This window comes from Plectropomus leopardus, chromosome 1, assembly GCF_008729295.1.
Source record: "Plectropomus leopardus isolate mb chromosome 1, YSFRI_Pleo_2.0, whole genome shotgun sequence".
NCBI lineage: Eukaryota > Metazoa > Chordata > Actinopteri > Perciformes > Serranidae > Plectropomus > Plectropomus leopardus.
In genome coordinates this window covers 22053010-22080067 of record NC_056463.1, presented here as the reverse complement: position 1 = coordinate 22080067, position 27058 = coordinate 22053010, and the positions used below count along the sequence as shown (strand labels likewise).

General features: G+C 37.7%; 2 protein-coding genes across 4 annotated transcripts; both read right to left on the bottom strand.

Moving 5' to 3' along the window:
- def8 (differentially expressed in FDCP 8 homolog) lies at positions 1 to 13018 on the bottom strand. 3 transcript variants are annotated; one of them, XM_042500772.1, is made up of 12 exons: positions 12891 to 13018; positions 11063 to 11185; positions 8367 to 8461; positions 8081 to 8230; positions 6767 to 6908; positions 6068 to 6232; positions 5606 to 5733; positions 4844 to 4957; positions 3867 to 3947; positions 3347 to 3487; positions 3018 to 3127; positions 1 to 1892 (listed from the first exon to the last, which is right to left on the bottom strand). In XM_042500772.1, exons 2-12 carry the CDS (start codon positions 11169 to 11171, stop codon positions 1799 to 1801), a joined length of 1329 nt encoding a protein of 442 aa, XP_042356706.1. In that variant the 5' UTR covers positions 11172 to 11185; positions 12891 to 13018; the 3' UTR covers positions 1 to 1798. The 3 variants fall into 3 exon arrangements, with proteins under 3 accessions (XP_042356706.1, XP_042356782.1, XP_042356860.1); XM_042500848.1 differs by lacking the exons at positions 11063 to 11185; positions 12891 to 13018 and adding an exon at positions 9897 to 10140; XM_042500926.1 differs by lacking the exon at positions 3018 to 3127 and having other exon boundaries at positions 1789 to 1892.
- A 6913-nt stretch (positions 13019 to 19931) lies between these two features.
- On the bottom strand, positions 19932 to 21701 carry mc1r (melanocortin 1 receptor). Its single transcript, XM_042485859.1, has one exon. The coding sequence runs from the start codon at positions 20916 to 20918 to the stop codon at positions 19932 to 19934; it is 987 nt and encodes a 328-aa protein (XP_042341793.1). The 5' UTR covers positions 20919 to 21701.
- Between the last annotated feature and the right edge of the window lie 5357 nt (positions 21702 to 27058).

Genomic DNA, 27058 nt, shown 5'->3' with positions numbered 1-27058 from the left:
TGCATTTCATTACTTTATTCAATTCATGCACTACTCCACATGTTTTACAACAGGGTATGGCTTTAACCAACACCATGTATGTCCATTAGTTTGAAAAAAAAAAAAAAATACAGTACATCATGCCGATAACACAGCCAAAAATCAGTATTGTAAAACAAATACTTTAAGTCAACATTTACACATTACCAAAGGTGTCATGTAACATCTTTGTCATCTTTGGACAACATGTGCTCTACGTACTGTAAGACTGAAACCATTAACATGATGGTGAGTGTATTAAGACGTTTGGATCACAGCTGTATGTAACCTGACTCTCTTAGGCACACAATGTTCATGAGTATTCACATATATTTGCTACACACTGCACTAAACTGAACCAGAATATACACGGATTAAACTGTCTAAAGATAGTTCACAGTTTTGAATAAAAAGAAAGCACATTTAAGTCCTTGTTCCTTTTCTTTTGCAGTGAAACAATTCTCCTTACAAGAAAATACATGCTTTGACTATATACCCATTGCTAGTAGGCTACATGTATTTATATTTTTTAGATTATGGTTTTAATGATTGTATAGGTTTCTCATATTATCAAGGTGACATTTAACAAACCCAGAGCAGACATGTTCAAAGGAAATGTTGCTTTAAAGTCTGGAAATATTTTTCTTAAAACATTATGACATGTTAAAAAGATGAATAACTTTTGACTCTGAAAGGAAAATAAGCGTGTAACATAAGTAAAGGATGAGTATAGACTGCTTTCAGGACAGGAACTGTGAGATAAACAGCATTGGGACTGATGATGGGAAATGTGTGAAAAGGAAAAAAAAGGGTGATGTTATAATCACATAGTCTATGTGATTTTCTGACTAATTTTCTTATTGTGAATTTAATAAACATGATGTATTTTAGTTGTGCCACGCTAACTTAAAGGTCTAGTGTGTAGGATTTAGTCAGTGTTTGATTTGTCTGTTCTGGGCTACTGTAGAAACAACACTGCGAACCCATGGAATAGGATCCACGCTTTGTTGATATGAACTGCTCATGTAAAGGGAACAAAAACACAACAGTGCTTATTTTCAGGCAAATATAAGCTAACGAAAATATACTTACATTCAATTTCTGCCAATATATCTCCCTAAATCCTACACCCTGGACCTCTGAGATCCTAATTAACTTTAGCTTGGAAATGAAGGCTCAGTGTGAGTTCACTTGCTCAACTTTTAACAGCATGTTTACTGGATTTTGTTATTGAAATAAAAACATACAACTGGAAGCTAAAAGGCAAATTTCTGGTTAATTTAACATTGTGATTTAGTTGAAACTGCAGTTGTATGCCTTTTCTCATATGGCAAACTTAAAGTTAAGTTGTCAGCACAGTTGGCAGCAAAGGTTAATGCAGTTGAGGCTTGTAAGAGTTAATATACAACAACTGCTACATGCATTATCACCTACTGGTGAGTTGGCTTTTTTCTATAGGGCATTTATTTTGTACATTTATACACGTAGATGCACATAATAATCACTCACACAAACACACATACACAGTGTTCAGTACATCCAATTTCAGTATGAATTAAAAAGTTGAATAAAAATATATATATATTAATTTCCAGATGGGTTTCTAAGCACCCTGCTTCATTATGTAGTGCACAGGAGGATAAAGACACTACAGTATAAACACAAAACGAACCAAGGACAAAGACGAAAAGCAAGTCTTCTGTTAGACTTTCTTGATCGATTAGAGCACAACATGAGGCAAAGTGCAACATCCAGTAACATCAAGTGTTTCTGTCCCGACTTACGCATCTTTCACATCTGGCACCTCGTCCTGCTTTCGGTCAGTCATCCGCGCACATCGTGGGCAAGTTGTGGAGTTGTCATAGTAACAATCTCTAAAAAGAAATAACAAACACCAATAGGTCATATTAGTGGTTTCCATTTGGGTCATTTGTTTTTCATTTTAAAGAAGTAGTTCAGTGTTTGGGTAAGGGGACTCTCTTAAAACTTCACCAACATGTAAATGGTTTTGTAAGACGCGACTGGGCTCAGTGAGCTCTGTAACTGCTTCAGCCCATGTCTGCATGTTTCTGCTTTATATGATAACTTGTATGAACCTTTGTTAGAAAGAAGAACAAACATTTTTTTTGGTATAATGGAAATGTGAAGTTGGACTGAGTGGCAAAGTATAGGCTAGCTTTATTTCTAAAGCTTGGAAAATTAGACTGAATAAAATGCTTTGCAAGTATGAAGGTATACAGCATTATATCATAAAGGTTTTCCCTGCATTTGTACATTTGATCCCACACCAGTATACACTGAAAGTTAAACACTGCCTTGTAAGTCCATTTAGGCATCTACTGATGAAAGATAATATATTGACATTAGAATACAAAACCCTGTCTGTCTGTTTAGTTGTAGGCTAAAGATTTCTAAGAACAACATTATGATGGACAATTTGAGAATTTTGCTGGAAAGTCTAGTCGGTGTCTAGTCGCAGCGGCGCCAGCAATACAAGGAGCAAAAATCTAAGTGTATCTTCATAAATCAATGACCACAAAAAAATCACCTCTGTTTGAAGTTACAGTCAGGCAGTGGGATACCATTTTACTAGTTTACCCAAAAAGATGACAAGACGACCCAGCTCCAGCTGACGAAAACCAACATCATGCACATAATACTCTGATGCAAGGCACTGCCTCCATGTAACATTTTTTAGAGTTTTTAGAGAGTCCAGTTCAGGGTATCTGTATTGTAATGGTAGTTCTACAGTAAATTGAATGGGAACCTAATTCATGCTTTTATTATTTCTCTGTGTACAGCTGGATTGTATTTTAATAAATAATATAATAGACTAGATATAGTCCAACAACTGGATGTCTCTGGGATCAATCCAAAAGTAGGGATTGAAACATTTTTTCAGTGCTGAGCCTTTAATATATTTAGTACCTACATTTTAAATTCCTAACAATCACAGAATTTGCCGCATTTTTCAGTCTGATGGGTTGGTGGTGACTAACCTGTGGAAGACAGCAGAACAGTCATGGCAGACTGAGGTGTGACTGTCAAAAGGGAACAGTATGTCTCCTTCCTTACACAGCTCACACACAAATCCTTTGGCCTGACAACGCTACATATACACACAGTGCACACACAAAATGCAACAGAAAGTCAGAGGTCAGGAAGGTCATATGTTTTCTACTCCTTTAGCAAATAATACAATTGTCAGTAAGTCTGACTTATAGAGGAAACTTCAAGATTAAGATATATACAATGCATTCAAAAGCAATCAGATTACTAAAAACGAGAAGTGAATAGAATTGTTCTTGTTCTGTATGTATGTGCTCACCTCACAGTCTAGTTTGATGTGCTTAGCAAATGTGGTGTGGATCTCAGTGAGGGAACAGCTGAGTCTGCCGCTGGAGATGTCAATTAAATCCTGTAGTGAGTACATGTCATCATTCTCCACAAAGTGCTGCCGATCTTGTAACTGGGGAACACAAATACGAAAAATAACAAGAATTTATGAAAATGTGTTTATTGTCGACTGGAAAACCTTTAAAAATGTCACGGATATTTATGCAAAGGCTGCCAAGTTCTGAAATACTAGGAGGAATATTTATAGAACAAATTTGAGTTGATACTAAACAGAACAGACAAGTCAAGTTTAAAGTATCTGCACAGACTAACATCACATGCATTGTGCCAGTTTTTCAATAGGAATCTTAAGCGATACAACTCAAACTCTCCACTTTCACCACACGGTGGTGCTGTTGTAACATATTACTCATTGGTCACATCAAATCATGCCAGTGTACATATTGTAACAACTGCACCATGCACAGTCACTTTAGTAAAGAGATGCTGACCTGTAGTAATAGCCGAGCCTCCATGGCCTCCTTACAGGTGATAAAATAGGGTTTCATCAACAGAATATCTTGACGTAGTTTCTGTGAAGGTAAACACACACAATACAGTTCATTTCCTATCTCACTGAATGTGCTAGCAGTTTCAGCCGCAAAAACCCTGAGGTTGTTTGAACATTTTTTTCGATATATTTGTGTATTTATTCTCTGTACATGTATTGTGGATCCCTCCCTCTCTCCTCTGCTCTGCTGTGGTGCCTGAATGTGATAAGCTGCAGGTGAGCTTGGCTGATTTGGCCGAGTGGATAACTGATCAAGTGAATCTGTGGGTTGTTCCAGGGAGCTGACTACTTCCGGTCTCAAGGCTTGCGGTGTAAAAGCTGGCTTTGCCCCGATGCTACGAGAACACAGGTGTGAAGATATTTTGAAAAGTGGATTTTGTTTTTTGTCTACACTGAAAACATCTTCAAACTCAACAGATTTCTGTGGGGTCTTTAATCTGCCTGAGGATTTCAGGCAGGCAAATTCAGTATCTTCTTTGAAATCTCTTCTTAAAACTCACTTTTGTCATTTAGCTTTTACGTTACTGTGGGCTTTTAATTGTTTTATGATGTATGGGGATCGCTTTTAATTATTCATTTTATTCAGTTGATTGTACTAATTGTCATTTTTATTTTTATTATTTTAAACTATACAGCACTTTGTTACTTGTTTTTGAAAAGTGCTATATAAATAAAGTTTTATTATTAGTATTATTTACTAGCGCTCATGATGACCCAACTGACGATTAGTTTCCCATTTACAACTGGAATCTAATGATGATGGTTTAGCGATGGCGTACTCCAGGGTTCCTGTTGTCACTTGATATGTTCATGTAATCATGTATCGTGGTTTTGTTTTTTTTCAGTTTGTGTGCCTACATTTGTGTGTGCTGTCATTTCTCTGGGGGACAATAGAGCTGAAAAAGTGAAGCTACCCACCCTGATCTCCACCAGTTCCTCCACAAAGTTGAATAGCAGCGGGTTGATTTCTTTTAGCTTCAGCACAGGTCGTGACATCATCAGGGCCAGGTAGCGCATTGAGGAGCGACAAACCTGAAAAGAGACGCGCTGTCAGAACGCTCACTGGCTGAATAAGGCTACTTGACCATACTACCATTCCTGTCATACCAACACACAGGTATTAAACCTGTATCTGATTCTGCAACCCTCCAGCTGACCTGGGATAAACTTTAAAGTGGGTCAGATGCTGACTGGCAGGCATTCCTATTAGAAATGTAAATGTAAGTTGCTGTTATTAATGTGAAAACAACATCAAGCCAATGCCCTTGAGTAATTCTTCTTGACTTGACAATACCAGAAAAGACATAGTGAGACTGTTTTATCAGGCTGCGCAGCATTCCTTGTAACTCGCAAATTGACTTTGACATGTAAAATTGATGGAGTGCCCCCTTAAGTTTATTTGATGCTTCTGTAATAAAATTCTGTGTAATTCATGTGTTTAGAAGTAACATTTAACAGAGTACAGCTGCAGATTTGGGTCTCTTTCAACACTGACAGACAGAAAATAACATACAGTATGTAACTAAAACATCTTAAAAAGACCCACGTCATACACTCATCACCTGTCTGAAGGAGGTATGACCTAGAGTAAGTTATTCTTTAATAGATTCATACACTGAAATATAAAAGAAGGGATACTTTTACATGTGGAGTGTATTTTGTTGTGGCTGGTATGGGTACCTTGCGTGATTCAAACTCCCAGTTATGGATGACACGAGCTGGGACGATGGCGGTGTCATTCCAGTGGCATGTGCTGCAGTAATACTGTCCAGTGTAGTCACACTGTCTGGCTTCAGTTGGCACACCCCCTACAAGATATTGATATTACACAGTGCAGTCAAACTATGACAAAAGAAAACAAGCTATACTCAAATATTTTTAAAGCACCTTGATTAAATATGTTGCATTCATATATGTAAAAGAGAGTAAAGATTTCCTTAAAATTATGTTCCATGTTAAATCCATTTTTGCAGCTCAGTAATTTCTAGTCAGCAATTACTTGATAGCTATAAAATAACCTTGTTTACAACTGTACGCACATGTCTATCAAGCAATTTTAAGTTGCATTATCCAACATATTGCTTTCAGATCCTCTGTTTAACTTTAGCAAAATATAAATCAACACAGTCAATTTGTACTCACTCAGTGAAATAGGAGTGCGACATTCTGCACAGCGGTAGTCTTGTCGGTCTAGTCCTATCTCAGGGCAAATGCTGAGCTCATACTCAGACTGGTGGCTGACCTTTGACCTGACACAGGGCTTGGTGATCAGGTTCATACACTTACTATGGCAACGATAATAGCAACCTGAAACAAGACGGGATAATCACATGACATGTACAGACATTACCACTATACCTGATGTGTTTAGTATGAATGGCTGGTTAACAAATTTAAAGAGCTGTACGAAAATGCTCCCACTGAATCCACCATTCATGAAATAAATTCTGAGAAAATGAAATAGAAACCTGACAATATAGAATGAAAATGTAAAAATATTTAATAAAGCTAAGAAAAAAATCAGTCTCAGAATTTGTTTTCTACTGGCAATCTTAGGACAGTCCTTTAAAATGACTTTCCCTATCTCTGATTGGTTGAGATAGTAGCACATTTCAGTATGACAGTACGCATGTCGAGCCTTGAGAGAACACATGAGACAGTGAGATGAGACATACATTTTTGAGGAAATACCATACTGGAAGACCAGAATCTTTGAGAAAATAAATACAAATTATATTCAGAGAGAGCTAGTATGATCTTGCATGGAGTTTTCGATGATCTGTGTGCCCTTAAAACATCCTGCTCCATGCTACATCAGACTGATGCACTGATGTGTCTCACCTGTGCAGGTATACCAAGTTTGGATAAGGCCCCAGATGATAGTGCTACACTTGTCACAGGTCTGTTTCACACTCTTGCTCTTTTCCTTGGAAAAGCGATGCTCCAGTAGGACTCTTAGATTAGGCTCATCCTCCTCAGGGTCCTTCAGCAAACAAAGTGCAAAAACAAACTTCAACACGACCACTGATACAGCAGAACACAGTCAATGTAAGGTTGTAAAAGACAATCGTTACTGCAAAATATGTGAGACATCACTGATATCGTTCAAACAGTGCAGCCTATTTCAACTAATGAAAATGTTCGATTATATTCACAGTAATCAGCCCGCAACATTACCAGCATGCAACCTTGACAGTTTTATCAGTGTACTAGAGGTTAAGGAGTGGAGAAGTGCTCCTGAAAATAAATTGCTCCACGATAGGGCTACAATATAAATCTATATATGATGGAAATCTCTATATGGCCCAATAAATATCGAGGTCACAGGAGCTGCAATTTTTTGATAAAAGTAAAATGTGTCACAACACACCGTCATAAATGAGGCACTGTTGTGCTACAGAGACACCCTCGCTGATGAACCATATTCCAGGTATAAGGGAACACAGTTGTTTGGTACAGACCCCACCAAAAACAACATCATCATCATCATCATCATAAAAACTGCTAAGGCTGGGCCTCGCTTTTGAAAGTATAAATACACAAAAACACAGCTACAACAAGACACAGATGATCATTAGCATTCTCTGATAAAATGCACACAAAATCTAACTGGACTAGTATATGACTGATTTGTTTATCTGAGTGTTGAAACTCAGATAAACTGTGCCACTGACACATGAGAAGTTTTTGCGGGAAGTTGTTGATCTCCACAAACTTGTTTTTCACCTTATCAGTCTCCAAGAATCTCTGCAATGTTTGCTCTCTTTTATCTCATATAGGGCCATGGTTAAAAGGCCAAAATTGACACAAGGAAAGTCAAAGAAAGCCTTTATTTGTTATGTGCCAAACAGGATTTCTTCTGATCTTCCTGTTAAACACTCTGATACTGGTCTCATCCCACAAGCATGAGCTACAGGAAAACCAAAATCCAATTTTTCAAATTCACTTGAAAGCAGAACTAGTTTCTGGAAATGCCTCTCCAGAAATGCAAAAGCTAAATAATACACTTCTACATTTGTGTACACACGTGCCAATGCTCTGAGCAAGAATCAACAATAACAATATTATGTTATCAACTTCTCTATTCATTCCTACATAGCCGTAGGCTACAACCTACATGCAACACAGAATTATAAATCGGCCTTTAGTTCCAACCTTAAGTTCCTGCAGTTTGAGACGAAGGTGGATAAGTTTCACAACAGTGTCTTTCTGTCTCTCCGAGTGTTCTGGCAGCTCCAAGATCAGCTTTTTACACTCCTCTATGGCCATTTTAAGCTGTTCAATATCCGACGCCACAAACGAACCCTAAAACGGCAAAAGCATGTCCAGTAAATACAAAAGGTAGCTCTGTTTATAATATGTTTATAACGTGAAACAGTTTTATTTAGTGCCATACACTATTTGGGGTTGAGGCAGATTGCAAGAACAATACTTTACTTACCATTGGCCTTGAGAAGTGGTCTTCAGCTAGACCAAGGTCCATGGTTCGGTCTGAACTGTGTGTCCTGGTCCCAGAGAACAGCTCAGGCCTTGCTTCTAAAAAAGCAGAGTGGCATAAAGGACTTTTCTTCTCGTCAGCAAACACACTACGGTCTAGTAAGAGCACTCAGTCATGCATTCTAATTTCACGCACATGACTGCAGCGCCACTCAAGACAATCCCCACACTCTGACTCACTACTCAAGAAGTCTAGGAGACGAACAGAAGCTCAAAGTGGACAAATGAAGGAATCCCACATCCTGTAACTGTCTTATCAGTACTGCTAATGTGTAACCAAACAAGGTGACGGGATGGACTCCTCCCGCGTCATTAAAGCTGGATGTACTCTGAAGTGATCCGATTTGCATCTACATGTTTCCAATTACTTTGTTCCATAATCATTCATATGGTGTGTTTTTAAATCATTAAAGTGCTAACATTGTCCTAATACGGCTGCTATCATTGGTATGCCTGAATGTATGTTTTGTGTATCAGTCTGTCAAAGACAAATATGAAATTAGTCTGATGGTTATCAGTCACATGACTTAAACAGCTAAGTGAAAAGACAACATTTCACTAACTGTATTATACATCATTGCTTACATGCAATTTCTTTGCAATGTCTGTAAGTTAAGAGTTAAACTTTCATAATATGAAAGAGTGGCTGCCAAATAACAGTGAGCTCATGCTCTCAGATGTCTGTGACCACATGAGCTGCTTAGAGCTGCATTACTGCATTTTGGCCACTTGGGGACAGCAGAACAACCTGAAACACAACATCTAACTCATGCCTGTGTAAAGTTATTGAGGCAAACTTCTTAACAGACCTACTGACACATGAAGCAGACAAGGAGCAAAATTAATTTAAAATTAATTTAGAGATATGTTTCTCTACCAGTCCAAGTCCTGTATTCATTCTTTTGGCTCTGTTTTCTGGTCTTCATTAACTCCTGAGAAAGATATCTGGCTCTTGAGCTGCTAATCGCTGCAATATGATAAGCAACGGTTTGATAACTTTGTCCATCAGCAGTTTTTTACTAAACAGGCCACATGAATTTATTATCTATTGTAAAAAAAAGCCCTAAAGCCCTGAAGTTCAAGTGATGGAAAAAAATAAAGCTATAATCTAGTAACACATTTCACATAATTTGATCAGCCTCAATCCTTTACTTAATTTGAAATGTAATTCTTGGCAAGTGTGTTTTTGGAGGCTTTGTTTGTCTCCATGAAAATGTGAAAAGGGAAAAATGAGAAAACAAAATGACACAATATATGGTACATGGTCAACCCAAGTCTGTATGTCAAATAAAATCTGTGCAAAATCATCATTGTAAGTGCTGAAATTTTTTTAATTATGATGACTGGCATTTTGTTTTTCAAAAAAAAAAAAAAACAACAACAAACAAACACAAAAATCCCACAAAATCACTATTTTGCTCATCATAAATTCTAACAAATTTACACAAAAAGTGCAAACAAATGCTGTTGTTACCTGCATACACCTCAGAACAAAACATGTTGGGTGAATTCAGTATCTCAGGAACGCAAAGTTAGAGGATAATAAAGCAGAAAAACACGGACGACACCTGTGAAATCAGCTCAGTGTGTTAGGCTTGCCTGTCAAAATTACTGTACTCGAACAAAGACGTCTTTCATTCCCAAATCCTAAAATACAGGAAGCGTTACTAAAATACTGCTTACACTTATGCTTTGGTTTCCTCTGGTTCAGCCAGTGTACATCTCACTTCCTTTCACATAAGCTTTGAGTTACTCAAAACAGTCCAGTGTGTTTATTTTTTAATGTGTGAGGATCTACTTTTAACTAGATGAAAAGTGTTAATGTTGTTAATGTTAATTGTGTTAATATTAGTGGCGAATCATTTGTCAAAATTGATTCACAAGGGAGTCACTGCTCCATACAGATGACACGATTTAAGCTCATAGTAGCCTCACTTTATTTTGCACTGTAAAGGGAGAAAATCTACTTTTGTAATTATGACATTTAGGAAAGCAGAAGCTATGATCTCAGAACATGCCTCCCTCCGCAGCGCCTCCTCAGTTCAGACCACAGGCAGGGAACTTTTGTTTTTGTTTTTTTTACACAATGGCTGATAAGACACCAAATTTATTGCTTCTTTTCACATTCTACCAAGTTAGTCATATTATAAAAGAACAGAACATTGAAAAGACGACTGAATGTCTGCCAAAGTAGAAAAGACATACACACCCTCTGGCCGAAGTCAAAAATCACTGAGAAAAGAGTTGGAAGGGATTCATTTCAAATCTTATCAACAGCTGTCTTTGTGACCAGAGAAAATAAATAAATCCATAAGGTGCAGTGCATTGCAGTATCAGTTAATTCACCAGAATAAAGGTTGTTTTCATTTTTCCATGTGGATCAGAGTAGCGCTAATGACGCAGGATGTCAATCACCAAAACTGTGCCATGAGTGAGGTCCAATAAATGAAGTCCATATCACTACATGTTTACGCCTCTGGTTCATTAGTAATATGTTAGAGTGTACACGCAAACTTGAACCTAAAAAGCTTTTCTTTTTTTTTTCTTGAACTGCACTGCAAACATTAAAGTGACCTTAATGTGAGTTCGTACTCTACACTTGAGATAACTGTGTAATGATTTGCCAGTGATGACCTTTACCGTGCAGTGGGGGCGTCTTGGCTCCTTGGGGACCATTTTCCTCCTCTCGGCGATCAAAGGGATTGAGGCGGGTTTGGCGGAAAAGTGCAAGTCTCTCATCATACTCCATTTCATTGGCTACATCTTAGACAGAAAATACATTACAGTCAAACTGAGAGGTTGGTTAATTTGGGCATGGCTGTCATCATCAGGGTACCTCAGACTTTGTAAAGTCACACCAGAGCCACCGAAGACAATATACAACAGTTTTCACAGGATCAGTGTACCCTTTGATGAGTAAAGTTACTCTTTAGACACTGGTCTACAGCTCTTTTAAAAACAACAATATCATGACGAGGACACTACCCATGGTACCCGTAACTTCAACAAGAAATAGGAGCCTCTTAAAGTGCTATCAATACGTATCAGTCTGCAGTAGATCTGAGGTGGATAAAAGGCAACAGAAAACCTCGAACCTGAAGTGAATATCTCGATGGAGGAATGAACCTAACAAAACCAAAAATAAATAAATGTGTCAATAAATAAATGAAAACTCCACAAATGACAATATTTATTTAATTTCACATTTCATTTTCCATTTTATTAATAAGTTTATTCATTTTCATATTCACCTACTTACTTATTTGTGTATTATTTCCCACTTGGTATATATATTCCCCTATCTATTTAATTTCCCATTCTATTTTCCATTTTACATATTTATTTATTCATTTTTTATTTATTTACTTACTTTTGTACTTATTTATGCATTTATTTATGTATTATTTTCCCTATTTGCCTCCCCTCCATTTATTTCCTCAAACGTATTTACCTCTCTTGTACCTTCTCCACCTGCGGGGGCGAAAAGCTGACACCCCCATGGCACATAGGCCAGCCCCCCTCAGTTGTGTAAGGAGATGGAAATGCATGTGGAGATGTAGATGGAAAAGGAAAAAGGGAGGTAAATATGTTTAAGGAAATAAATGGAGCGGGAGGCAAATAGGGAAAATAATGCATTAATAATTAAATAAATACATTTAAACACGAATAAATAAATGTGGAAAATGGAAAATAAAAGTGGGAAATTAAACAAATTTCTACGCAAAGTGGGAAATAATACGTAAATAAATAAGCAAGTAAATATGAAAATGAATAAAATGGAAAATTAAATGGGAAATTAAATAAATATTGGCATTTTCATTTATTTAATTTTTATCTTGACAGTTTCAGTCCTCCATATATCTCACCATTAACTTTTTCCTGATCCTGTTTCCTGTTCTTTAACCCCAGAAAGCTTTGGTATGTGAAATTAAACAGTATGCTCGTGTTTTGAGGATGCGTGATAATAACAGTGGCATAAAATTAAAATCTCGGTACTGCTATGAAAATCCATGTGCTCTGGACAAACAATAACAACACTGTCACTTACAGGCTGCAGGCAGGAAGTAATTTCTACATAATGACCAATCATTTAATTCACTATGAATAATTTATTTCTATAGTAAATTTTATAATCGAGGTCAGTACATGCGGCCGAAAAAAGAAAGCACTGGAAAGCCTGGGAAACGTTACAGTTTGAAGCCTCAACTCACCGACTGTAACCAATTAGAGCTGTTGCTGACAGTCCTCTCCGATAAAGAGTTAACCTTTTATGAATATTAAGTGTTCAACATGTGGGATATATAACAGAATCAATCAAATCCTGCTACCAACATAAAAATGGTACATAAACATCACTGCACAAATGTCAACACACAGCTAACGTTAGCTAGCTAACTAGCTTTAAAAACAAAACAGCTTGGATGCTAATGCTACCTAATTTAACGGATCGGTCCGGTCAGAAGCTTACCCCGTTGTCGACCTTGTTTATCATTAAGGACTCGACAGCTGTAAAATGTATTAAATAGTCGACGCTTTTGTTTGAAATGAACGGTTCTCCCCGTGTTATTTTGTCACCAGCAACATCACATCACAAGGCTATCAAGCGTCAAGACATATAACGTCAATTTCCGGTTAATATTGTCAAAATAAAAATCTTACTATCTACCACTCGGTAGCATTGTGTGATTGATACACGGAATATATGAATACTTTTAGTCAGTTATCTCTATTTAATAAAACACACGCACACACGCGCACACACAATTCTCTGTCTCTCGTTTAAATGTAGCGTATTAAGCTACGTGGTCTTAAGCTTTTACTTTGAAATAAGACCCATTTCCTTTTCTATGAAATATTGGAGAACTTCCAAGTCATTTCCTCAGAGATGAAAAAGCATCATCTTCAATAAGATACACGTCATGTTGGGCTTTTCTTTTCTTTTAAATCCATTGTAGCTAGCCCCCCGAACAACAAATAATAACATCTGATTTAGGTAAGGTTAGATCAGAGATTGTACTGATGATAAAAATCAAAATTTAACATCATAGTCTACTATCAGGGTACTCAGAGGGTGTTACTCTATCACATTTTCAGACACGCCTTAACAAGAAAATCAATTAAAGAGATGATTTTGTGAGACTTTTGCAAATACTTAACCCTCGTGTTGCCCTTGGGGTCATTCTGACCCCAAATGAAATCCTTTGCTGTCAAAATATACTTGTTAATACTTATGTGGTAAACAAGGTCTGTTGGCCCTTATTTCCAAAAAGAAGGGGAAAGTGTGCGGCAATGAATGTGTGGACTGAAGTAAGACTAAAGGTGTAACACAGAATTGATTGACAATTTATACAATATGCTTTAAATAACAGTCAACCAGGCGGGGTCATTTTGACCCCAGAGGACAAAAGGTGTATGGCAACCGGGAGGATATCGGAGGCCTAAATGCTTGTGAAAACTACACTTCTGTGAATTAAAATCAAATAGTAGCAGACTATACACAAATGTGACTTTTAAAAAAGGTATAGAAGCATCAGTTCCAAACTGGTTCTTGTAAACTGTGAAGTTTCCTGCTGGTTCTTGTAAACTGGAGTTTCCTGCTAGGCACAGACAAGACAGGTTTGACACATGAAAACATGACCCAATAGGAATTATGATTACTAGGGCCTATATTATTGCAAGAATTATCAAAATACTACTGCAGATTACTCCTGTATATTATAATCCACTCCAAAAATTTCAAAGCATAGTTGCTGTACATTCTGCGTATCCCAAGGACTCTATGACATGATAATATAATGCCATGGCCTATTGAATGTCCTCGTAGTGATCAAAAAAGAAAAAGAAAAGAAAAGAAGGCCCTCAAGGAGGTAGGTGTAACTGCACAACTGCATCAAATAGGATGACGTCCCTGACCTAAACACCTAAACATTTATACCAGCTGAATACAGAAAATACAGTATGGTTTGTCCATACATTTACACCAGTCTGTCAATTTGTCTGCCATGCTGTATCTTCAATACAAACACACAGTAAATGACCCCTTGAAATAAACTGAAAATTGTGGTACATAATGGCCTCCATAATTTTATATCCATCCCAGAGTGTCCATCCCTGAGGTCATGGAGACATGCTTTTTGGTCATATGGATGATTTTGATCATCATAGCTTGAGGTCAAGATTCCTCTCTGCTGTGAACAGAGCTGCTTTGTGCAGCTACATAAAGTCATAACCCCACTGTAAACACGCTGCTCTCTGTAGATAATACACTCTTTGGTCATCCTTCAGGATAATTAGCTCAATCCTAATTATAATGTATTGGCCCTTCTATTTCTGTTTCCTCGTGTTTTTTATTTATGCCATTTATTTATTTATTCTGTTATTTTATTCACTTACAGTGAGAGTGTTTGTAATAGATTTCATTATGGTGTAGTTCATGTAACATAAAATAAATGCCTTATACTCAAGGTTCTGTGTTGGGCACTTTTATGATAGAATCAGAGGTTTGTTCAAAGCGGCGTCAGAGAGTGATGGCACTGACAGTGTCCATCATGCATCAAGCAGATCAAATCACAAAACATGTCTGACTTTGGCTTTAACTTTGAACTAACAGTTACTTGTCTTTCCCTGATAATCACCCAGGGTGTCATGGGATCAATTTTTAATTACATAATTAACTAAAAATAGTCAATGTGAGAATAAAATATGTATTCAGTAATTAAAATTTAAAGCTAAACTGCACATAAAGAAAAATGTGCAAAGTATTCATTAAATACTTATAGAGTACTTTCTGCTTCATTTGGAATTCTAATAGTTAATTTAAAATGTATTTATGAATCTCGTTCAATATTACTTTACAATATTTAGGTCTGCTTTGGTGACTTTGGCAAGTCAGCACAATTCTCAAGTACATGGACTGGATCTTTTACATTTTCTTAATTAAATATCTATCATATATTTATCGCAAATACAAGTAATTTTACCCTAACAATACAAAAAAGATCACACCCACATTAACATTAGAAAAGTAGTACTGTTAAGTGATTTTTTAAAAAACAAATTATTGTATCATGTTTTATTTTGTAAAAGATCAAAGGTATTGTGTTACTTGTGTAAATCGTGTGTAGTATTTTGACAAAATGAGTCTTGTTCTTAAAACCGTACTTAAACAGTCTTGAAAAACTATAAACAGCTAGAGAGAACTGGGCACTGGCTCCATCACTGAGAGCTGAACAAGCATCGCAATATTTTTCCTGCAGCCTGACTCATAAGATTATGTCGTATCCTTATGTGCACAAAATTAAATATTTGACTGTCCATCATAAATCATAACCAATTACACGATGCCAAATGGCACGTGCAGTCCTATCGGAGTCTGTAATTTCATTCATTCATTCATTCATTCATTCATTCATTCTGTGTACATTATCCGGTTATGCAGCCATGTTAACCGGGTGTTTTTGGAGCAGCAGCTGGAGCCGAGCCAGACAGCGCCGGTCAGGTCAAAATAGAAACTATTCACCCAAATTAAGGTCACTGCTAACTGCAGCACGGAAGAGGACAGCCTCTGTAGGCTTTCATGCTGCGCCACCGCTCTAGTTTTACGCACAGGGTAGTTTGGTTTTACGCGCAAACGGAGCTGTAAACGGAGCTCAGTATTGTGGTTGCAGCTGGAAACGTGTGATACACAAACACCAACAGTGAAACAAAATTGTCCTAAAGGATTTGATAGGTCTCGTCCTGAGGGCGACTGCTTTATTCCAAAAGATTTGTTTGGATAAACTTGGAATCTCTGTGTTAAGTTTATCTGTCTGGTGTGCGGACAAGTACAGAATAACGCCAGGAGAACCTGATCTGTTATTTCGCCTCGACACGACAATTAATAATCATAAACAAAGTTGCAGCTCAGCATTCTGAATTTGGAGATGCTCGCATATCCTGCTGCTGCTTGATGCTGACGATATTTAATTAGCTTATATATCTTAGAATTTACATTCAGACTTCACAAAATAGTTACTATGGGCCAATTTCAAATCATGATCACCAATTACTCCGCCTTTGTATGTGACTGTTTTTAATAGTGTTCGGCCTGTTTTTGTTTGTTCTTTGTGTTTTCTGTGCTCTCGACATCATTGAAAATGAGGGATTGTCCTCAATGATTTCTCGAGATTTAATGAAAATTGATGAATTAGTGAAAACTAATTCTATAAAAAAAAACAAAAACAAAAAAAAACAGGTATGGAACAAACTCCATGCAGAGGTATTACTGGGTAAAATCAGTGTAGCTGTTTTTTTTTCCTTCTCGTCTCTTTTTTTCAGGTTAATGCCCTTCATAATCCTATAAAATAATAATAATAATAAAATGCTGTAAGAAAAAGCTTTGCTTGCAAGTAAATTATTGTAAGACAAACAAAAAACAAAACACAAACCATCAGTACAAACATTACAATGAAAAGGAGATTGAGTGAAAAAAAAAAGTAAATGAATTTTGAAAAATGCAGAACTTTTTCGGCCCCAAAATACGCAGACATACTTTTTAATGACAATTTTTAATTTCTTGCTCATTCTTACCTAAAAATGCTAAAACTATGAAATGAAATGTGACCCAATTTTTCTCATGTGGCGAAACTATATATGGAACGATTCAAAACAGTTAAGATTTTTAATTTCTTGCTTGAGGTCCGGATGAGGATGGTGATTTATATTTGTTCTACTTGGAAATCCCCTCCTCTACAATGATGCTATTTATTGCACAGCAACTGAACTTGATCATGAGTTTAAAAAGAGCATTTCAAAAAGTTTTCTGTAGTGTTTTTTTTTTTCTTTCTATCAATGACCCTTCTGTTAGCTGAAAGCAAATATTATATTACAGGGCTTTTTTCCCATGAAGCAAAAAAAGTGTTTATGTTGCTATTGTATGTTTAAGTTCAATGGTGTGTTCAGTTCACACCCTGTCTTTGCTTAACATCTGCTGAAATTAAAGACACACTTTCAAAGGTGTAATGAATTGAGAAACATGAAAAGCAGTCATTGTCACCTTGTTTGGCAACTCTGGCACATCCTGTTGTGCAAACTGCACAGTCAGCTCCTATAAACATACAGTATATTCTTATCTTGTTAGCATGCACAATGAAGCCTTTGGTATGAATATTTAGTCTCTTTGTGATAAGAGCAAAAATCCATGACAATAAGTAGGGGGGATGAACAATAATAATGTTGCTGTTTTAATTTATTTACCAAAGCTTATGTTGTTTTGGCCTCTTTATTTGAGACAAATTGATAACATGTCAACAGTTTGAGGGATTATATAACACATACTCCTTCTGTACAACATAGTCATGTTTAACTGAGTTTCAAGTTCATATGATAGACATTCTCCATGTTTTTGTTACACACCTACAGCATTTATAATGTGTTTTGAATCAGGTTAACTTCAGAGCATATAGGCTGCTGAAGCACTCTGGTGCAACCTGTCTCATTACATTTACAGAGATCTTTAAAGGTGAATACAGCAGTTACGAGACAGCCTGTACATTCACTATCTTCTGTAACAACATACACATCAAGAGAAGAATACCACCAATAATGCTTGAAAAAAAAAGTAAAATTAAAAGTAAACTGAGTTCAAAATCAACTAAACAACGCACTGGATTCAGTGGTAACCAGGATTGTACAGCAGCAAATAATCTGGCATGTCTTATTCAAATAATACAATGACTACAATGTATGGTCTCTATTATTGTCAATATTAACATGCACATTTCACACAGCATGGTAATCGACATCTAATAAGTGAAACTGAAAATAAGTATCAATTATTCTGGCATGTCAGGCAGCCTAATTGCCTGAGCCTTTCATGGAAACAACATTGCCAAATCACCCCAGCACTGTACAGGAAGATTCTACACAGTTTTTATAGAGTCTAAAATGTAGGTCTTATTTACAGCAAATCCTTAGGATCAATAATAAACAGGATATTATAAGTTAAAAGAAAGAATTAAAATATTCACACTTGATGGTAAACTTCTTAATTTTCAGAGCAATATGTTTTTACCTCAAAGTAGTTTCATCCCAACTTAATCTACTGACATGTTTTACATCTGCGCTGTCTTTAGCGGTTTCATACATGTGCTGGACTTAAACATCTGCCTCAGTTACATGGACAAAAATTTGACTTAATCAAATGAGATTGTTTTATTAAATTTGTTTTAATTCCCTGTGGCGCCAGGCCCAAAGTCCCACTTATGTGACCTGCATAGCCAGAAATGAGGCTCCAAATGGTTTGGAAGTTGGAAAACCACAAACACTTCCAGAGATAAAACTTTGATGTGCTTCATCCATAAATCCTGTCATGGGCCTCAGGCCACCGCTAAACGAGGCCGTTCATGTGATTTCGCTTATTATTATTTTTAAATTCAGTCATCCTTATACTTTTTTTGACGGGGGCATTTAATGTCACACAGCGCAGCCAATTAGAGTGCAATGAGCGTTTTTAATATGCTTCAAGACATTTAAAGGCTAACAACAACCCTTTTCTCTTTGGCGGTATTTCATCTGTTTTATTGCCCTTTTTGTAGCACGCTTGGACAAATTATCTGGGTCAGTTAATTTTAACATGAAGCACATTATTTGGTTTAACTAGAGTAAACACTATTCTTTCTGGTATAAAGCGCTTCTCTCTTTCGGATGATAGGCAAAGATGGTAATTACAGCAGAAAGAGGCGGCGTTGAAATGCCTGTCCATGAGCAGCAGCGTCAAACACCAGACCTCACATGGGATTTGTTTCTTTACAACACATCAAACCATCTTTGAAGCTTTGCGTGTGAAAGGTTCTTCAAAGTTAAGTTGACTTGAACAATGAACTCCCTGTAAAACAGACCCAACTTCTGCCATCATGCAGAGACATTTGTTCAGGTTTTTTTTTTTTTTTTTGGAAAAAAATAGCCCATTAATAGGAGCCGCAGTTATGTACATAATATGCCTGGTAGCCATAAAATGTCCGCTACAATACGTTACACTACACTAACACACAGTTTTATTTCAATGGAAAAAGAAATTAAGCTCAGAGATGAATTGTAACATATTTCCAGTGCGGGTTTTCACTTTTTTCCTTGATTTCTTAAAAAGCGTCAGAGTAGATACAGATCACATATTTTGGTAAACCAAGACAGGCACTTAATACAAGAAAATCCAAGATGATTCAGAGAGAAAAAAGACTTGTTTCAACAAAACTCCAGTGCTTGACAGTTACTATAATTTAGTCCAGTGTCTTAACTAAGAGAGTCATTATTGGATCAGATGGTTCACAGTGTGGGGCCCAGTGCACCTGAAAAATAACCATGACATCCATGATGAGATGTCAAGAAGTATTTATCTGTAGCGCACCAGCATCGCCTGCCACCATGCATTACGGCTTACTTCGGCTTCTGACACAAAGTTCATTCAAGAAGATGAGGTAACCGACATTGCCGATAACTTGGTGCTCGTGCTCTTAAATGTGCACGCTGACACTCACACGCCGAAGCAAAATGAACACAGCACGAGCTCCTGCAGGGTTTTACGCAGCTCCTGGCTCCGGTAGGCGTAGATGAGCGGGTCGATGAGTGAGTTGCAGATGATAAGGATGAGGAAAAGGTTAAAGTTTCTGAAGAAACAGTTGCAGAAAGGACTGGTGGGGCAGGTGAGGATGAGGATGAGGTGAAGGAAGAAGGGGCCCCAGCATATAATGAAGACCCCAAGCAGTATGGTGAGGGTAATCGCTCCTTTCATGCTCGTGGATTGACGTCTGCTTTTGTGGAAAGCCACGATGCGCCGCGAGTGCAGGTGAGCCAGGAGGAACATGTGCAGGTACAGCACGGCGTTAAACACCAGAGTGGTGCAGAAGAAGGTAACGAGACACACAATGACGGCGTTGTCGGTGTGGTAAACGATGAAGAGGATGCTGGAGGTGATGCTGGCCAGCCACACCACGGCGATGATGTTGACGGCGCGCTGCGTGGTCATGATGCTGTGGTAGCGCAGCGCGTAAAAGATGGTGATGTAGCGATCCGCGGCGATGGTGCACAGGAAGGAGAGCGAGGACACCACGGAGCTGCAGATCATCACGTCGATGACATTGTCCAGGTGGCGCAGCATACCAGGGTGCATGCCCATCAAGCCATTGTCGTTTAGAAGCAAGAATATGGTCTCCATTACGTTGCTGACGCTGACCAGCATGTCGGACACCGCCAGGCAGCAGATGAAGTAGTACATGGGCGAGTGCAGGTTGCGGTTCTTGTAGATTGCCAGAACCACCAGGATGTTCTCCACCAGACTGATGAGCCCCAGCGCCAGGAAGAGCTCCTGGGGGACGTGGACCTGGACGCATCCAAACGAGTTTCGCTCTCCCATGGTTGAGTTGGTTTCATTCTCCAACATGAAGTCACTTAGCGGGCTGAAGTCCGCGTGGAGGATGGAGGGGTTATGATAGGACCTGTTGGTCGTTTCCGTGTCGGACATGACTTCAATACGATGACTTGGGCAGCAAGTTTCACCAGTTTTCTCTGTGGTTTGGAGAGTGCTTCAGCATCAGCTGTAGCACCACAGTTGGTAAAAATCAAGCGAGATTTTCAGGTGTTGAACTCATTAAACATCCATAAAGCGCCTACCTAAACCCTAATAACAAAACGAATTGATATAACTGTTTATTCCAACTTGGCTGCAGGGGAAAAGTCGCATTAACGCACCGCAGCAGTCCGCAGTTTGCGCGTTCTGGAGAAAGTTGTCTTCTGTCTTATGGGTGCAACTTATTCGACACGAAGATCCATAGGATGTGCGTCTCCATAAAAAAATAAATAAAAAGCGCTCACAATTCAAAGTTTAGTTTCACAGGAAGGCCAGGCATCTGCAAAACTCGTTTAATCCGCTCATACTGCTCCGACATGGTGAGAATGGAGTGTCTTCGATATCACGGGAATTGGAGGATGAGACTTGCTGGAACTTTTCTCACAATGATGCTGGATACTGAAGAACCACAGGCGCCTCCTCCTGCTCTCACGCAAACGTCAGCTGGGCTGTGGTCCTGTATCAGATACTATTGCAACAGTTTGGGGAAAATGGGGAGTAGAGCAGGGTGGTGATGAAAATTGTTTAGAGTGTTATTCAAAACATTTATCCCATATGTTTGAATATATGCTGCTCTATCAGCATGTTAGGAATGTGGTTTAATAATGACAGTAACAGATTTTCACAAAGAACACCTATGTGCACACCAAACACCACTTAACCAGTCAGGCCCCTTCTTGAGCCTTTCTTGTCTGCACTGTAAACTTTTTTATCTGTGCATACAAACTTTAAGGTGCACTTCTCCAAAGCTCTTGAATCTGCAGTTTGCCTATTATAATGGTTAAGTTACGATTAAAGGAGATTTTCACACATTTTCAGGTGTTTCTGACTCTCTTACTGCCCTTACACTTACACTGACATTGTTTTAAGATGGAGTCTCTTTGTGGCCTGTATTAACAGCAGAAAAAATTAAAGCAAACAAAAAATACTTAACTGTGAATATAGGGATGCCAGTATTGTTGTGAAACAGACATGATAAAATATAAATCTGTGCACTGTAAAATCTGACAAGATGATTCTACTTTTAAAAAAATCTAGGAAACCAATTGCCTTGAAAAATGTAAGTAAAAACAACTATTAATCTAAGTATTCGCTACTTTAATTTTTAAAATTAGATAAAATTTGGTTATATTTCCTCAATTTTGTAGAGTTGTTGAAATTTAAAAATTTAATTAAATCAATCTTTTTAAGTTTTTAGCAATTTCAGTAACTCAAGTTTACTGTGATCTCCCAACTTTGGCAAATTCCTTTTTGTCAAGAACGAGGTAAGTCTGAATAAGTTGATTTACTGAAGTTGTTAACACTTAGAAAGAAGGTAATTTCACTTGTCATTTTAAGTGAAACAACTTCACAAAATTAAGTAAATACTGCTAAATTTCAAGTAAACTTAACACTTTGGGAGAAAATTAGCATAAATTAAGATTTTTAGATTAATTTAAAAATTCCACTCATTTGTTGTCCAGTCAGGGTTATATTTAACTTTTGAAGTGTGTTGTGTCATAAAAACTGTAAATAACTGAGCATTTCATCATTGTTGACAAGGATCCTGCGAGCAGAGGAACTCTTCTTCCTCTGTCAATATAGCGTGCACTGAGGAATTTATTGCTTCAATTAACTGTTTGCCATCAACACTGATTGTGCATCCACATAATTACACACAAGGGGACTTACATACACTAACATGAGCAGCAGCACAGTCTACCATTTTAAAGAACAGAGAGGCTCGGATTACACAACGACAGACACACAGAGGGAGTGTGACTCCTTTCTCCGCTCAGGACGCCATTACACCAGTATTTCTTTACATGGAGGTCTAACTGTCAATGAAGCAGTGGTGGCAGTCACATTAGGCAGTCGCTGCTCCACACACACACATTGCTCCCTATGAAGAACTGATATGAAAACCTTTCTATACTGCCCACGATCACATGCAAAGTTTACACAACCTCAAACATAGCTCCAGGTGGACTAGGAACAATGACATCATTTGACAATTAAGCACAGTCACGCCGTGCTATCATGTGGCTTTCGGAGTTACAAAGTTAGTGTATGAACAGCTACTGTACTTGCAGAGGGGCATTTGTTCCATGTCTCTTTGTGACATTGAGGGCTTTAGCATGACTCTAACTTTATGTTATCTATCTTTAATTTAATTCTGCTGTAATCATTTTGGCTAAGAGATGCATACAAATACGAGCTCCAACTGGTGTGCTTATGTGACATATTTTGTCTATAAGAGGTTTGACGGGAAGACAAGATAAATATGTTGTTATGAGACAGATTCTTTCCCCTGCAAGATGAAAACCATGTGAGGGCGGTGCAGGCTGTCAGGCCGAGAGATCTCAGCATTTTACTGCAGTTTAAATTATGATGAAAACCAGGAACAGAGGATTGAAGCCCTGGGGAAATGGTGAAACATAAGTAATGTAGGACAGAAATGCTGAATATTTTGTTGGCGTGCTACCAGAAGTACAGTTATAGCCTCAGGTCTTAACTGCAGTGACTCAGCCAACATGAGTGAGGTCGTGAGTATTCTACTGAGCATGCAAAGGAAGTATTTAAATCAATTTACACATTTATAAAATATCTGCCATACTCATGCACTGAAAATAACTTGATGGACAACAGCAGACTGCTGGAAAAGTTAGGGCCTATCTCTGTGTTGTTTCATTGGGTGGAGGAAGCCACAAGTATCAAATACTGGTAAGTCGACTCAAACTAAAACGTAAGCATCTGTCCCAAACGGAGTGGGACTGAGGGGGCAGAACAGAGCAGGAAAACAGCAGACATCCTGTGGTAATAAGAAGTTGTAGACAAGAATAATAAAAAGGCTAAAAGCCCACGAAAATGTGATGAGATTGTCAGACTGCTGTTTTCTAGTGGAGGGGAGGATGTGTTAAATGATCAGCGGGTACAGCTTCAGAGAAAGCGGCTCTCCTCCACAATTTGAATGTGTCTGACTTCCAAGGAGGCTGATTTTTAGGGCTGTTTTAAAATCTTTTAAATTAATTAAAAAAGAAAAGAAATGTAGGCCCATTCTCCTGGGGATAAATGTTGTACTTTTTAAAAATTTATATTAAATATATACTTTTTCAAAAATCTCGTGCGGTCAGGGAACAGTGAGGACATGAACACAGAGCCTTCACTCTCTGCTAAACAACATTGTCTTGCGTATGAAAAGATGGCCAAACAATTTTGGAATTTCTCAAAAAAGAAGCTTTTAAAGAATATGTGATTGTAGGTATATAATAAAATCCTAAAAAATTCAACAAATATCAGGAAAATTAATCTCTGATGCAAAATTTACAGTTAACAACCTGCTTAATATTCAATATAATTGTTAACCTAACAGAAACTTCCTGCATTATGCATTTGGGTTAGTTGTACAGTTTACCAGTTTTTCTCCACTGTTATTGTTCCAATTTTATTATAATATGAAATATCCCTAAACTATGTCTTCAGTTTACTCAATGATAGTAAAGAAGTCCCTGAAGAAAAAAGGTTGGGAAATACTGTATACACTCCAGCCATATACTAGGTTTTAACCTAGTCTTGTTGATATCTTTGTTTCTTCCTTTTTCGGAGACCTTTGCCATTGCTGAGACAGAAAGACAATCTTCTAAGACCTTTCCCTGTCATCTAAAATAGCTACCATTAGCTAGCCAAGCTAAATAGTCATCTGCAGCTCAGTGCAGCCCTGACTTTAGTTTAAGTCCTGGTCCTGACAACAACCACAGCTATTTTTGGGGATTGTTATCTTACCTTTGCACAACTAAAGACTGACGTTAATTCGACAGCAGGCTGGACTCAGTGAGATGGACGAGTTTAGTCAAGTTCAGTCGAAACACCTGTCCCAGGGTGATCAAGGTGACACCAATTCTCTTGTCCCAAAGACCATACAATGTAAGACCAGGACAATGATGCCACTATTCTTTGGTCCAGAAGTGAAGAGATCCATCCACATGTGGTTCAGCATCTGAACAAAACCTAAAACCCAATGATAAATGATTCCATCCTTCTAAGAGCCTTGGGTCCAAGTTAGGAACATTAAGTCCCGCCGTGGGAAACACCACTTCCAAACCCTTTTCCAGGAGTTTCCCTATCTTGGGAATTAAGTTCAATTTCTGGAAAATCTGACCTCTCTACCCACTGCAGTTCATCCTGATCTGACTGGCTGTCCTCCCTCACCATCGGCTGCTCCCTCTGACCTGCCAGCAAACGGATTTGACATCCTGGACAAGAAAGATTTCCGTCTCGATGACTAGTCCATCCTATCCAAAAGTGAAGCACTCCCCATCAGCTTTTGCCAACCTCCCTAGATCCTGCGAGCAAACCTCGCCCTCACGTCATGGCTTGCTGAAGGGGACTGTGGAGAGACTCCCTGCCAACTCTGAACTGGCAAACAGTAACATCCTTCCTGGTGCTGTGTCTTCTGCAGTGGGTAGGGACCCAAGCTGCCAGTGCATGGTCGTCTAAGTGCTTTTCTACTGGTCACACTCCACAAAAAAATAGTCGTTACTGTGGAACTAATGAGGGACAAATCATTAGTTAATGGTCAGTTTCTGAGTAACTCCTAATCAAACGTCATATAGTAACTAATCACTACTGAACAGGGAGCTAATGAGGAGCGAATGAGGAACCAACCAAAAGAAGGGACACCAAAAAATGTTTCGCTACACAAATGTCATGCACGACTAATCATTAGTTAATCCATTAATCACTAATGACTAAGAGTACTGATTAGGAACGAATAAGGAACTAACTGTTCCTGCATTTCAATTTAATACTTTATCTATGGGAAAAACAACTTATTATTATTAGGTTTAGCCGTGACCAAAGGTGTCTTTGATTTGAACATGATTGTGATATTCGTGATTTAAAATATTTGACAAATGAGTAACATATATAAGATGTGCAAAGAGATTTATTTTAAATTTTGGGTTTTTATTTTGATAACCTCCGGTTAGATGATCCTTTCGGTATAAAGCGAGGGTAGCCATTTTGTTTGTTGCTGAGGGCAGATGAGGTTTGCAGTCCTCAATCATCCTTTCCGTGAATGGACAAGACCATCTCTGCATCCATCTCTGTATCTGAGGAAATGCTGACGTGGACACAGAAGGACTAAACACTGGCTCTTCTACTCTCGGGACACTGGGATCCCGAACAGTATCACTGCCCCTCTCCAACCATGCATATATTGTTGAAATGTTGTGTTTTTGTCACTCTAAACATGAGTGGTACTATTTCTCAACCGAGTAGCACGTCCGAGTGCTAGTAAATAAACTGCAATAATAATATTAGCTCCACATAGACAAGTTTAGCAGGTTTTTTTTTTTTTGATTAAGAAAAACTAAATGAAAAAGAATTTTGCACAGATAGGCCATTATCTCAATTTATATGTTAGATGATAAATAAAACAGTGGCACTGATATTGAAATCCTACATAGGCCTACTATTTTCCACTCTGAAGATTCATCGGAAATCAATAAGAGATTAGAGCCAATAAGCAGAATCAACAATGGCACTGGCATCAACAAAATCTAATCAGTTCTTATCCTTAATGCTTATACTTCCAAACATCTGGACATTAATTAAAGTGTGCTTTCAGGGGGTTTATGGCCTAAATTGACTCTAACCTTCTTAAAACCTATTTGTATAAAGAAGTAATTTCTTAACTTTTAGCTTATTGATTGCTGCAATTATTTTGTCTTGTTTTATTTCACTAATTTTACTTTTTCTTACGTGTCTCCTTTTTTCTCAACGTTGTTTCACTTTTTTTAAAAAATGTTTTTATCATGTTTTTTTCCCCTTTTTTGTCTTATAAAGTATCTTAAAAATTTGTAAAGTGCTATATAAATAAAATGTATCATTATTATCATTATTACTCTTTATTATTAAGATTTTAGCAATTTATTTGGTAGGAAAGCACAGTGCTCAGGGTAAATAGTTTTTTATAACAAGAGCTTCACAAATTTGCTTTACTTAACATATATACATATATATGTATGTATGTGTGTGTATTTTTTTTTTTTTAC

Bases quoted from the DNA above. Each gene is read 5' to 3' on its own strand.
- def8 (XM_042500772.1), bottom strand. From the start codon at position 11,171: ATGGAGTATGATGAGAGACTTGCACTTTTCCGCCAAACCCGCCTCAAT. The intron at 3,488-3,866 runs GTCAGCATCTCT...TGTGTTCCCCAG, and splicing joins AGGCTCGGCTATTACTACAG to TTACAAGATCGGCAGCACTT. The intron at 3,128-3,346 runs GTGAGCACATAC...GTGTATATGTAG, and splicing joins ACATCAAACTAGACTGTGAG to CGTTGTCAGGCCAAAGGATT.
- mc1r (XM_042485859.1), bottom strand. From the start codon at position 20,918: ATGTCCGACACGGAAACGACCAACAGGTCCTATCATAACCCCTCCATC.